The sequence below is a fragment of the Vidua macroura genome, chromosome 8, assembly GCF_024509145.1.
Source record: "Vidua macroura isolate BioBank_ID:100142 chromosome 8, ASM2450914v1, whole genome shotgun sequence".
Taxonomy (NCBI): Eukaryota; Metazoa; Chordata; class Aves; order Passeriformes; family Viduidae; genus Vidua; species Vidua macroura.
This window is the reverse complement of record NC_071578.1, coordinates 28,631,919-28,645,891: the sequence shown is the minus strand read 5'-3', so window position 1 is coordinate 28,645,891 and position 13,973 is coordinate 28,631,919. Positions and strand designations below refer to the sequence as shown.

Sequence of the window (13,973 nt, the reverse complement as noted above, 5' to 3'; positions counted from 1 at the left end):
AGAAATTTTAGGTTATATAACTGCACTTTGCAGACATGCTGGCATGTGAAGAACACCAAGATGCCTGGTATTTAAAAAATATTAGGTATGTAATGTAAATCTAGTGGCCTAGACCAACACCCTTTCAGTATTTCAGCAATCCCAGCGATAACTGAAAGCAGAGAAATCTATTCATTCCACCAAACTTTGCATTTACTACAAAATATCAGCAATGCAATGAGACTGTCCTGAAGCAAGGGCCCAAACCCCCTTGACACCACACAAGTACTTTTTCCTCTACTCAAAGTTTCTCAACATCTGTGTCATTGAGCCCTTTGGTTGCTTAGGGGTGTTTTGGTTTGGTGGAGGTTTTAAGGTTGTTCTTTTTGGTTGGCTGGGTGTTTTCTCGGGGGAAGGAAACTCTAGAGACTTCCAGACATGCTACGAGAGGTTACAGAAATGTTTAAAGTTCACAAGACTCCTAGATAATACTGCTGTGGAGGGTTATTAACTCTTCCATTATCATATTTAATAATAAAACACTGGGTTTGGACAGAAGCATTGACAAAGTCCTACTCACATCCACTAATCTGGGGTGGGTTTTTCTGCAGTGTGGAATTTCTGCATGGCAGTTTCTTCTTTGTACAAATGTGGGATTCAGCTCAGCTGCAGCACAAAGAGCAATACTGCATAACTTATGATGCACTTGTGTTTTAAGCAGTGATGTAATGCCTCCATGGAACACGTGTGTAAATGATGAAGTGCTCGCAATGGGACGCTGAACTGGCAGGCACAACTCCGAACTACTCATAGATCAAATGAATAAAATTCTGGGCTATTTTACTGCTAGAAGTTTAGCTTTAAAAGCAGTTCACACTCTTTTCAAAAAAGATTGTATTGACAAACTGATTTGAGAGAATTAGGTATTTTTGAAAAGAAAAATATCTAAAAAGCCTAAAATCAGATTTATCAGAAAGCCTATGGCAAAAGAAGAAATAACCTCGCATTTTATTTGCATGCTTTCCTAAGGCTACACAGCCTGACACCGCAGTTCTTTGTTCTCTCCCTCCCTGTTTCATCTGAAAATATAAACTTCAGCTTCTACCACAGGACTGGGAAGCCACTGAAAGTTGATTTAACGGTCTGAAAGGACAAACATTTTAGCTTACTCTAGCTATCTAAGGCAGTAACTCACAAGTTTGGCCTTGAGTTCGCTAAGCAGTGACATTTGTTTTAACAAAAGAGGAGGCTCTACCTTTTATCACAACGCCTCCTGAAACAGGCAGAATGCTCCCCTTGTACCTAAACAACATTCCAATAACCGAGAGTGAGGTTTTACTAATTTGGTTGAAGTGTCTCTGGTTATTTGCCTCAAGCATGGTATTACAGTTACTAACTTCACTGTGCATGTTACCTTCACAGCTCAGGATGCAAAGAGGGAAACAGTTGCACTTGGCTTGAAAGATAATTTGCAAAAGACAAAGTTTAATGAAAAATAATGAAACCAAATTGCCAGGCAATGAATGCCAGCAGTGCCCAATGCCAGTTATTGCTGCCCTCCTTCCAGTGCCTTCAGTACCATTATGTTTCTTGCAATTCTCCTTGGATATGAATTTAGCATGCTCTATACTTGTGTTGGAGATATGCTAATGAAAAACAGCATGTAGGAAATGCTTGGATAACAGAAACTAGTTTAAATTTTTTGAAGTTATTAAAAAAAGATAAAAGAATTGGTAAAAAGTAAAATCAAATGAAAAAAAAAAGTACAAACAGAACATGGACTAGATTTTTATTGACCAACTTAAAATGCATCAGTGATAAGAGAGGAAAAACAACAAAAAAAAAGCAAAACAAAAAGTCACAAAGCCAGAAACAGCAAATAAGAGAAGAGGTAAAATAAAGTAACAGCAGCTCAAGGGAGAAAGAAAAGAAATTGGTAATTTCAAGATATGATACAGATAAAAAAGAGCTGAAGACTGAAGAAAATAGAAGAGGAATGAAAATATGGGAGTAAGAGGAAGAAAGAAGAGCAAGAGAATTCCTTTATAAAAGTGAATGTTGGAAGAGACCCCAGAGTTCCACCTGCTCTGCAAGTTCAATTTATCTTGCATTTCCCCTTACCATCTTTTTTAACTTTTAACTTCCCAAAATTTCCCTGCTCCAACTCTGACCATCTTCCTGCTTAGAGCTACTAAGTTTCCAAGAGCTGCAGGGATTCTTATGGTGGCTGTTCCCCAAAAGCTGTTTCAAGCTGCATTCTGAGCACACACATCCCACAACCTCTTTAGGGCTGTTGGGATGCAAAGGGACACAGGGGTATGGGGGAGGGAGAATCTAGGATTAAAAAGGAGTAAGGAATATAGGTGAAATCTGAACTCCCATATATCCATTTCCTAAAGAACACCTTCAATACCCATCCACAAGCACTGCTGCTGGTTAACATGACATTCACCTGCTCCCAAGGCATTAAGCATTCCAGTTCCATACAAACAGATGGGAAAACATATAAGCATGCACAGTTAGGATTCAGACACCTAGCAAATGAACAAGAACACCCCCTCTCCAAAAGTAAAAATTATCCATGGCTAGATTTTAGGAACAGCCACCCTAGTCCCCCACACAAGCACCAATGACAGCACAGCAGAAAGGGCTGGACAACAAGAACAAGACATGTCAGTATTTCAGAAAGGGAGAGGGAAAATCCCGTTATCTTATGCCTGTTTGAAACATGTTTGTGGAACTACAGCATCTGATCATTTAGGATTTGGCAACCTACTCACGCTTTCATACCACTGAATAAATCTTTAAAAGACAATTAACAGCATTCCAAAGGAACAGTAACTACAACAGAGTGAAAAAGCATGTTGAGAGCCAGAGTTACTGTCTCTCAATTTGGTCTTTAATTTACCAGACTAGAGAAGATCCCAGACCTCCAGAACATGAGGCTTTGATACACATTGAGCTCTAAAGCACCAGTGCAAAGCAGAGCAAACCGTGCCAGTGCCAATTCTTTCATTACTGATGGAATCAGTCATCAAGTGCTTTAAATTGTTCACTTTCCTCCCTAAATCCTTAATGTTATGGGATCTCTTTGGCAACCCGAATAAATGGCTTGCTTTAAGATGCTGTGGAAGATTTATATGTTTGTGTGTTTTCTAAACATTTATTCCAAAATACTTTAACCCTCCTCATCACTAGAGTAAGGCTACAGCATCTGGTGTTCATTAAAACCAGGAAATTCCTGTTTTGCCCTTATGAAACTGTTGAGAGTTGATAATTTTTTTTTAATTTAGCTTTGAGATGAGGTGTTTTAGAAAACAGATATTAAATGATGAATTTGAATTACCAAATTTTTAAAATCTGCTTATGCTAAATTCAGACATTAGTCTTTTGCAATTCAAAAAACCCATCAGAAAATATTTATCAAGTGTAAGTTAATGAATTACCATTATGATACTTAAAATATAGAATTTTGGACTCATCAATTTAAAAGTTATAATCCATGTAACAGAAAAGAAATTATACAGAGGTTCACAAGTCATCTTTTCTTGGTGCTTCAGCTTCACTACAGCACATTTTTTTCTAAAAGATCAAGAAAATATTCTGGATCTTGTACAGAATTTATTCTTCATATTCTTGCTGAATCTTACTATGCACACTTTGGCTGTAAATTTCAATACCTTTGTGTTTCAATTCAAAACAAAACATGGTCTGTCCTTATTGATTTAGTATCAGTAGTGTCTAATTAAAACTGTCAACAACAGCAAGAAGAACGATACCACTAAGCCCTGAGTGCTCCATGACAGATTGACCAATACCACAGGAAGAAAAGCAATGTTTTCCTAATGACTGTTTTTCCCCTATACTGGGGGGAAAGCTGTGAATGACCTAAGGCCACAACACACAGGATGTGAAGCTGCTGAAACTGCAGGCATATTATTTTGCAAAACTATACAAAAAAACCTGGGATGTCTTGGTGATGACTGGGTCCAGCGTAGGGCTGGGGTAAAGCACTGTCCATCCATAGCTGCTGCTCCCTCGTGAATGACTCAGGCACTCAGCTCCAGCCAAGGAGGCAGGCACAGATAGCATGTTCTGAGTTCAAGTCCCTGGAGAGCCAGCCAGTTTTTTATTGCAGGCTCTCCTCTCAATCACAAAATGTCATTAAGTGAAGCTGAGTATGTTAAACACTTGGAATATTTACCCCTATATAAACAGCTGCTGTAGCTGCAAATGGAAAGTTACAGAATTGCAAACAATTGGTATTAAGTGTAAACAGAACATATAAACTACACCTTATTTCACAAGAAATAGGAACCTCAGGGTTAAGGGGTTCTTTGTACACATGTTGTAATTTACTATCTTAGGTGTATATACACACAGCCCAGCACACCAGAGCTGGCCAGAGACTTAACTGACTTAACTCTAGAGCCACCCTGAAATCCACAGGCATTTGAAACACTTTTTTTAATAGTTTAGCATGTTGCTAAAATGTCTCGTTTACAGCCCATCACTATCTCACTATCTAAAGTTTCTTTTGGCACAAGGACTTTCCAGGATAATCATTCCCACTGCAGATACATTCAGTATGCCCAGCTGTAATATGTGTTCCCTTTCCTCAATTTTTAGTTTTATCAGCTCATAACTCTAAGCTGTTTTATTTCCCATGGTACTCAAATTCATTCCATGTATTGATAAACCTTCACCACATTATCTTCTACTTGAGGTCACTAACAAATAGGTTAAATTAACTTACTTTTAAGCTGCATTTCCAAGTACCAATGCAGAAACCCAACCAAACACCTCTCACCCCTCTTTTCTTGGCCTTTTATTCATGCTTTTCATCTTCAGAACTAAGCCATTTAAATTAGGGGGAAAAAAGTTACAGGCACCACTTAATTTCTTCTTTTCTCTCCTCAGAAAAAAAACAAACTCTAGTGCCTCAGCTTACTGAGGAGCATTGGGTGTGCATCAGTTCACAGCACCCCAAGGAGAGGGTACACAGAACTCCCCAGGTTTGCACAGACACCTTGTCACTCATGTATTACTGTGCTATTTCCACATATTAATGCCTACATAAATAACACCTGTGTTTTTCCCAGTTTTAATTCCTTCCCCAGTTCTCCCCCTTTAAGTGAGATTCTTTTTCCATAAAAGTGGGGAAAAGAAAAAATGAAATCAATTTGGACTTTAATACCATGTGGGAAAGTACCTCTGATACAATCTCACTTTACATCATAAAAATTTTATTAATCCTGTACCTTTCTAAAAAGATCATTTTTCTTTCCAAGTGATCTTATTCATTTACTAAGGTTAGCCCACACCTCTCCCTATACATTCTATATATAACAGAGAGAAATTATCTGGAGTTCACTTTCTTGGTTTTTTAATATGTATCAGCCTGGACAGAAACTCAGGCAGTGTTCCCTATCCCATTTTTTTATGCAGAAGATAAATTAAGTGTTGCTTTCAATCAGCTATGACTCCTTAAGAACAGAACAACAATAAACAAGAGGGTTTATTTCAAAGAGGGATGCTCCAGACTGTATGCTTAGCTCACACTAATAGGCTGGACTTCCAAAAGAAGCATAATTTAAAACATAATACTGGTCATTCCTAAGAAACAGCTCCACTTAGGTTTCTTAGAGAACCCAAAAAAGCGTGCAGGCTGTCCCTGTCAGGGACACAATGAGTATTTACTGTTCTGCTGGGCTTGGCCAACACTCATCTTGTACTCTACAGAAACAAACACAAAACCCCACAGAACACCCACTCATCTAAAATGTTACCAGAAACAAGGCTTTGGCTGCTGTAAAGAAACTGTTCTGATTAGATACAGAATCGTACAGCAGAAGGCACACACGCTTAATACAACAGTACAACAGGATTGATTAAATAAAGTACTCACAGAATTGCAAGCTCCTTAAAATGGGTTTATGTATCAAATACCTACATAAAGCCAAGATAACTTCAACAAGAAATTTCTATAAGAAACAGCAGACTGAAATAAAAACACTTCAAGTGACCAGTATTGATGTGTGACCCTCTAAAAATCCAATTCTTTATTCTGTGGTTTTTACTATGCTAACAACGAATCCCACCCCATAATAAGAACAAAATAAAATACCTTTTTTCGATTTTGCTCCGATCTTCAACTTTGATGGCCAAGCAATCTGTGTATTTGTTTCTTCCATAATCTATTAAAAAAGAAAGCATTTTCAAAAACTTAGGGTTTTTATTTTTCTCCTGCTAAGGCATATGTTCATTTTCTGAAAATACGATGTTTACCATTTTAAAAACTGTTGATTATTATTACTTTTAAATAGCACAAGCCGTTAACTGCTTCTCTGGTTTTCTTGAGAACTTTTGTCTGTTAATAAGCGTGGCTGAGTTCTGATCATTCAAAAGAATTCCACAGAGCAAACGCAAGATGCTCAACAGGTTCCATGAAGTTCAAATGACCACTAATAGCTACAGCAGACTCCACATCCACCTCAGAGGGAATTTCAAACCTTTACAATTCAACACAAATATTTCTTCAGTAACCTTAAAATGGTTTTTAAGTAAAGCCTATCAAATTTAAATCTGTTAAGTCTTTTTGAGTCTCCATAAGTCAAAATATATTGGTTTGCTTCACCTTTACCCAAAAGCAGCTTTTCATTATAAACTTATCCAGACTCCAGAATTTTTATTTCTCCATTTAGCAGGTCAGAGCAGACATTTGACAGCATTTATTTATTATGACACAGTGTGTAACCTATCTGTACATCTCCAACCAGCCAAGAAGGAAAAACTATGCACACACTCTTATACTGTGCAAACCATGCAGTCATTTAGCTCAGTGTCAGCTCTCATTCTGCTGCTGCCTTCAGCTGAGTGAAAATTCCATCAGCCCTATTACAGGCAGATTATACTGAAATTTCATCCTGGCACAGAGCTACAGAGCTTCACCAACCCATCTAGTTGTAACAAAGGAGAAGGAACTGCTTGACACCAAAGACTTCAGATAGATGAATGGAAATCCAGCTCCTAGAAATGCTGGGCATGTCTACTGAGACTAAAGGACTTCTCTTTTATACCAAGATCTCATCAACAACCATGGTGAGCTCAAACCTCTCATCATACTTAAGATGGAATGAAAACAATCAAAATGACAAAATAATTAGCAAAGCCACTTCCAAGAAGAAAAGTAATGCATTAAGAAAACAGCTACAATACTAGTAAGTTTTCCATAACAGTATAATTCAGAATTAAGACAGATTTCTCTAACAGTTCCTAATTCTTATCTTCTACATCCAAATCCCAAGGACACCACAACAACTTCCAGATTAGCATGCCATGTGGAAAAACTGAAAGCATCAGCCAGATTTCATTATACCATATTTTTGGTTTCAGCACTATTGGATAATAAGTTACAGCTGAAATAAAACATTTCCAGGAGGGTGAAATTCTACCAGCAACATACATATACTTTTCACTATTTTTCAATCCAGATGTGAAAAAAGCTGTTTCAAAGAATTCACTTATTTCTGATAAAAGGCTTTGGGTGAGGATTTTTTTTTTTAATTGTGCAACAGGCAGTGAAATGCACAGAAAAACTAGAAGGCACTAGCTAAAAGGAAAAGGGAGATGCTAAAACAAAAAAATGGTGCAGGATTGAGTTATAGAAGATCCAACATGAAAGGAACCACAGGAGAGGAGACAGAAGAAGAATGCATGTCATTCAAGGCAAGTGCTACATCCCATCAGCCCTTTACCCGCTCAATAAAGGTTGGAGACTTCTGCCTTAAAGAAATTAAATCCTCCCTGTTTCTTATGCTAAACTAAAATAAAAGTAAAGCCCACAACTTCACAGCTGCACATTCTGGGGACATATGAGAAAGATGCATGTAAGATCTTCAAAGGAAAAGCAGTCTGACTGCCAGTCACTGAGATTTGGCCATCTACTATCCTTAAGCTCTTTGTAATGTTAAAAATTGCCACATTAGACCAAAAAAAGATAACTCAGTTTGGTCCCTACAAAGACAAGTTTATCTCCTATCCTAGACAGTTAGGCAAAAAAAGTCAAGATGCATTTAAATGAAGTACATTTACTGAAGTATCAAAATGCTCAGTTCTGTGCTGGCTTTCAACTCCAGGCTGTAACATTACAATAAATCAGGACTTTCATAAAAACACTTAGAAAATTAAACTACACCGCTTACCTCTTAAACTATAATTGTATTTAAGTTACCATTTATGTAATGTGTTTATTATAACAGCAGAGTGTCACAAAGCTCTGGAAAACTTGGAACTGAGCTTTTATGAGAGTAGTTAAAAGAAAGTAAAGATGATATTGAAGGCTGCATAGATCACTGTTGCATCAACTTTTTGTTTCCGCTTTATCATTCAAACCTAGGCAATTTTAAGTGCCATGATTTTGGGGTTTTTTCCTGAAAAATCTGGAATAATTCCATGACAACCTCAAGTGCATGTTGCAATGGAACTGCTTTATAAGTGAAAACAGTATTATGCCACATACCCTGAGAACAGGGGTTCTGCTCTCACATGAAAAAGAGAGCTCACAAGTGTCCAGCTATAATACATGCATTCCAATTGTATTAAATACTTGAGTTACATAACATTTTGAGGATATTCAACCTAGGAATGACTCAGAGTTCATGATCTCTGCAGAACAGCACCTCTGCACAGCTTCCCTTATTTCCATACAAAGTAAGAGATAGAGTGAGTTCTGATCAGTGCTCTCCTCGCCTTGAGGGATCAGCTGACCAAAGGGATCAGGCATATCTGTCAGCAAGGTTTATCCCCAACAAATAACCTCATGCTTCTTCTCAAAATGAAGGAAAACCTAAGAAATTGACTTTCTACAACTTTCCTTCCTCCCCTTTCCTCAAGTGTAATTGTAGTGTTTACAAGTCAAAATATGTAAGCTATTCTCAGTGGAGAAAAAACAGAAGAGGACAAGACACTGGAAGACACCAACAAAACAAATCAGACTGTACTCTGACCCTGAAAAAAATTGGCTCCAGTTGCAAATCATTGGGCCTTCAAGAAAAAAAAAAATAGTCTAATTGTGAGGCAGCTGGAAGACAAGCTTTTGGCTTCCTTGTATTCCAGCTTGAAAAGTTTATAGTTTAAGCACTTTGGGGAGTTTTTACATTAAGACAGTAAGAAATTATTTTTTCTTATGCTGTATTTTTTTTGTTTAGCTGATTTTGGATGGAAACTGGAATGTCCTAAATGCAACAAAACCAACCAAACAAAACTCCCCCAAAGCCCACAAGCATTTCAGAATTCAAAAGGAAGTATTTTACACATAGTGGATGAACAAGAACAACACATATAACAGTCCTTTCTTCATTTAAAGCAGGCACATTAAATCAAATAGTTATATAGTTATAGTTAGTGTTGGTAAGATACCTATTTCTGACCTTCCCACCTTTGGGATTTGGGCATCTTGGACTTTTCTGCCTCAAGTATTAAACACAGTGAAAGGAAAAATGGGTCAGACAGGAATCTGCACCTACTAGTGGCTTTCTGTAGTCTGAATTCCTTCTCCACTTTTCCCCACTTAAATGAGATTTCCTCACTTGCATGGAAAAAGAAGAAATTCAAATCAGTTTGGACTTCAATAACACATGGGAAAGTAACTCGGAGACAATCTCATTTTACACCATAAAGATGTTATGCCTAGTCTCGGAATACCTAGTTTCACAGACTTTAAACGTTCATCTTGCATCTTCAGCTTTCAGAAAAGTTGTCTTGGTCCCCTCAGTTTGTATGCATTTACAGCTGTATAAACAAGTTTATTCTTATGGTTTATTTGAATCATGGAATATAACTTAGATGAAAATTAAAGGAAAATATATTTCCATAGGACAAGACCTGAAGAGTCACAGCAGACATGCAAAATTCTGCATGGGGTGATATTTAGGTCTTCCTCTTGCAATGCATAAGAGGTGATGCAGCACAATCAGAGGATGACTAATCCCTGAACATGACTTTTGGCAGCAATGGGTGCAGCTGGAACCAAAATTATTATATTTAATGGTTTGTTATTTTTTTGGTTTGGGGGAAGCAAGGCAAGAGTAAGGATGGGAAAGAAGAACAAGACTCAAAAGAGGGTTGTGTGAAGTTACCCACTGGGAATTCAAACTCCAAAACTGGTGAGGCCAGAGAAAGCACTTGCATTGCCAGAGCACATCAGCAGGGCAGCATCAAGGACTACTGGTTTGGTGAGGAAATTTGAGGAATATAAGGAGTTAAAAAACAGATTACAAAACTTAGCCCAAAGCCTGGTGCAAGCACGCAGCTCTTGTGGAAGTTGGGCCAACATTCTGGGTACAGCAATGGATTCACATCCCAAGCCCTGCTGTGGTTGGTTTCCCCTGAGGTGATCTAATAAGAAATTCCAATCAAGAATTCACAGTTTGTCACAGCTACTACCCAAAGCTGGACAGTACAGCCTGACCTCACTGTGTAAGCACTATTTCTGCAGGTAAGGACGAGGGGCTGTTCCTGAGAAGCAGCAATGGCACATGGCCCCAGGTGCCCCACATTCCAGACTACACTGTCCGGAGTTGCCATTCTGTGCTCCTGTGTGGCACAAAAATCCATCTCCTATGCAGAGAACCAGAATTAAAACCGTAAAATACAGAAAATGCTTTGACTTCAGACTGTCAGTACTGACAGCACACATGGTAAGTGCAATCTGTTTAAAATACACAGCCAAAGGATGCACAGGGAGGACAAGGATCAAGCTCCACTTGTGTGTCTGTACAGAAAGGAGCAGTGGGACAACAGAGCCCTCTTACACATAAGGACACGAGTGCCTGTGTGTCTTAGAGGGCAGGGCTCCTCATTTTCCCATTTTATAGTCCAACTATCAGAAACCCAGACACATTTTCAGAAAAGGTCACTGCTTAGCTAGTCCTTCTTTCCTGGTTTTATCTATCTTGCAAAAAGGTAATATGTAAATCATTTTAGATATTACTCTCTGGAATAGCAGCATGGATAAGGATCAGTACTCCCATGTGTTTTTGTTCGTGTTTCCACTGCAAGTCATTTGCTTCAATGCTACAGGAAATTGATCTTCACCTACTCACTTGTCCATCTCTGTTAAACTGATTTTTATTTCAAGTTTTTATTAAATGCTAAAATAATGTGTTTCTGATTGACATATAAAAAGGGAACAGAAGGAAAACTTGCCTGCTTCCCACCTGCATACTGCTACATAGTGTCATGTCAAGCTATTCCTAAAGAACTTACCAAGAATTAAGGCAAGCATGTGCAGGATGAAGAGGTCCTGAAGCTAAAATTAGAGGTCAAGGTTAACATCATAGGCAATGTATTTATTCACAGTACAGTTTTGGTTTTGGCCAATGTATATCAAAACTTTAATACTAAAACTAATGAACAGATTATGTATAAAAGCAATAAAGGCAGCAGAGTAGAAGACACAAGTTTTACAAATGAAACTTTCAGACTGTATATAAAAGCTCTAAATCACTGAAGATGGAATTGGGAAAGCTGCCTATATGGATATGGCTTTGGAATTTTTATTGTTTCCATTCCCAGTAAGGGATTTTTAGCCTAGAAAGGATGAGAACAAATGTATATATGCACATCGCAACTTTCTTTTTTAAACCTTCAATTCACCTGAAAAGAAATAAGATGATTCTTAAAACAAGGGTCTTGTTTAAGCAAATATTGCAGTATTGTTGCTTCATCCAAAAACTGCATTAAGTGAACCTTCTGCAACAAAAATGTTTACAGAACTTTGTACTTAATTTACAAATACAGTAAGTGAGAGTAAAAAAAATCAATCAATCAAATGCCCTTATCTATGGAGAAACACTGGAGTCCTTCACTTGATTTAAATGTTTTTTTTACCCTCATTGAAAATACTAGTCAAGGGTCACAGGTAACACTTTTGTTTTCAATACATGACAAAGTGTAGTCAAAACCAAGGGGAATATTTAAGCATGCAAAAAAATTATCCATAGAAGTTTCTGTCTGTACAGCATTAATGAATCACAAAAGTAATGTCAAAAAATTAAGGGAAGTATCACTGAAAAATGAAGCCACATAGAACACTGTTCAAAACACCAATATGCATCCAACTCTCCTCTGAAACCAAAATCAGCAATTCTCCTCCTTACAAGCCAGAAAACCAGTGTATATTCTTGAGCTGTATAATCTCATACTTGTCTCCTTTATATTATTTTTTCCCCCCCAAGGTAAAAGTATAAACATTTCTGAGAAGGAAATCCCTCCTCTATTCTGAGGGAGGGTTTAACTCTCAGAATGAAAAGCACTGAGCTCCTCAATTGAGATGGTGGTGACAAACCACTCCTTCTCTACTGCTTTACAATGCAAGAGATCTTGCTCAAAGTGTTAAGTATAGCAATAAAGTGGCATAAAGCTGAACTTTATCAACTAAGACTTCATATTACAGGTAAAATCTCAAGATAGTGTCCATTGTATCAGAAGCAGCACAGGAGAAACTGGAGATGAAATGAATAAAACCCAAAAATCCTTGGAATTACTCCATTGCCTTAGCAGAATGGTCACTATACTACAGATGGGATGAGTGCCATTTTCCACAAAAATGAAGCCTTCCCACTACTCAGCTCTGCCTGAACTAAGCAAAAAGTTAAGTAAGCATTCTTGATTTACCTTTTTAAAGAAACTGATCCAACCTAAATAGTCTCCTTCCCACTGGGTGGGGTTTTGCCAGAAGGGAGACAAATGTCTCAATCCCAAGATTTCCTGCAAATGTTAACTTGCACTGACATTCTTTCAGCCCTCTAATCCATGCTGCTCTCTCCAAGCAGTCGCTGCCTCTTCCCAGGAAGCTAAATGAGAGGAAGCTCAGTGTAAATTGGATGGCAGCATTCCCATCCCAGCCAGGCACTTGAAGCCAGCTCTGGAAACGTATGGCCTTAATATATCCTTGTCACATGCTATGAGCCAAGCTCTACATCAAGAGGTTATTTTAATGCTAGTGCAGATCCTGATTTCTATCCAGAAAAAGTGGAATGTGTGGAACCAGTTCCTGCAGCTCCAAGCTGCTGCTGTGGTTGAAACAGAGACAAGACCCATGATAATGTCTGATCACCAGCAACTCACGAGGTCTCACCACAGATAAATAACACTGCAAGAAACTGAGAGCTGAGTGGTTGCCATCAGAAATGGAAACACAGCCCTGGGGCAACTACAGTTATAAATAGGCAGCTCAGGAATAGTCATGGCTGAAGACACACAAAAAGCCCTTCAGAAGTTAGTCCTGAACATGGATAATAATTAGCTTGAGACATCTTAGTCTCAGGTCAATGATTAATATTTTTAATGCCTGAAAATGCCCTAAGCCACTTGCATTTGAAGCTCTAGATATGCTTCAGGTTCAGAGATTAAAAAGTGAGACTGATCCACTTCCAGCCTGACCCACTGCAAACACAAAATTAAATTTATTTGTATCAGAATATACTACCTATACTTACAAAATGCATACATCAACACTGTATTAATATATAAGAATATTGTAGAAGTTAGAAGGTTTGTCCCAGACCAACATAAAAAATATTTTTCAGAGCTACAAGAGAAAACACAGGATGTTGCAAACCAAGCTCTTTTACTGTCTTAGATAAGCAAACAGGGCTTGAGGAAGATTCCTTGCTGCCTTTGCTGCCAGAGCCTCCTAAATAAATAAAGTGCATAATCATTAATAACTACTGCATGGAGGACTTTAACAGAAATATGATTAAAGATGCAGTTAGGTATAGTTATTTTTCACATCTTCAAATAGTCACAGGCGATTTATTTTTTGGCTTTGGTTGAGCATTCGTTTATTTGTTTTCTTTTTTAGCCTCTTGCTACTACTGTTTCCAAACACCTGGACTGAAAGATCACCTGTTTTTAAAGGATGGTTTCACCACATCATGCTTCCAAAATGGCCTCAGTAACTTCTACAGTGCTAATTATTTAATAAAATT

At 37.9% G+C, this 13,973-nt stretch overlaps 1 protein-coding gene across 2 annotated transcripts in view; it reads right to left on the bottom strand.

The window, feature by feature from the left end:
• The window catches only part of BICC1 (BicC family RNA binding protein 1), a 90,229-nt gene that overhangs the window by 39,232 nt on the left and 37,024 nt on the right, over positions 1–13,973 (bottom strand). For both annotated transcript variants that reach the window (XM_053983528.1, XM_053983529.1), the window contains exon 3: positions 6,107–6,176. In XM_053983528.1, coding sequence (XP_053839503.1) covers positions 6,107–6,176 — 70 coding nt within the window. The remainder of the gene's footprint in view (positions 1–6,106; positions 6,177–13,973) is intronic.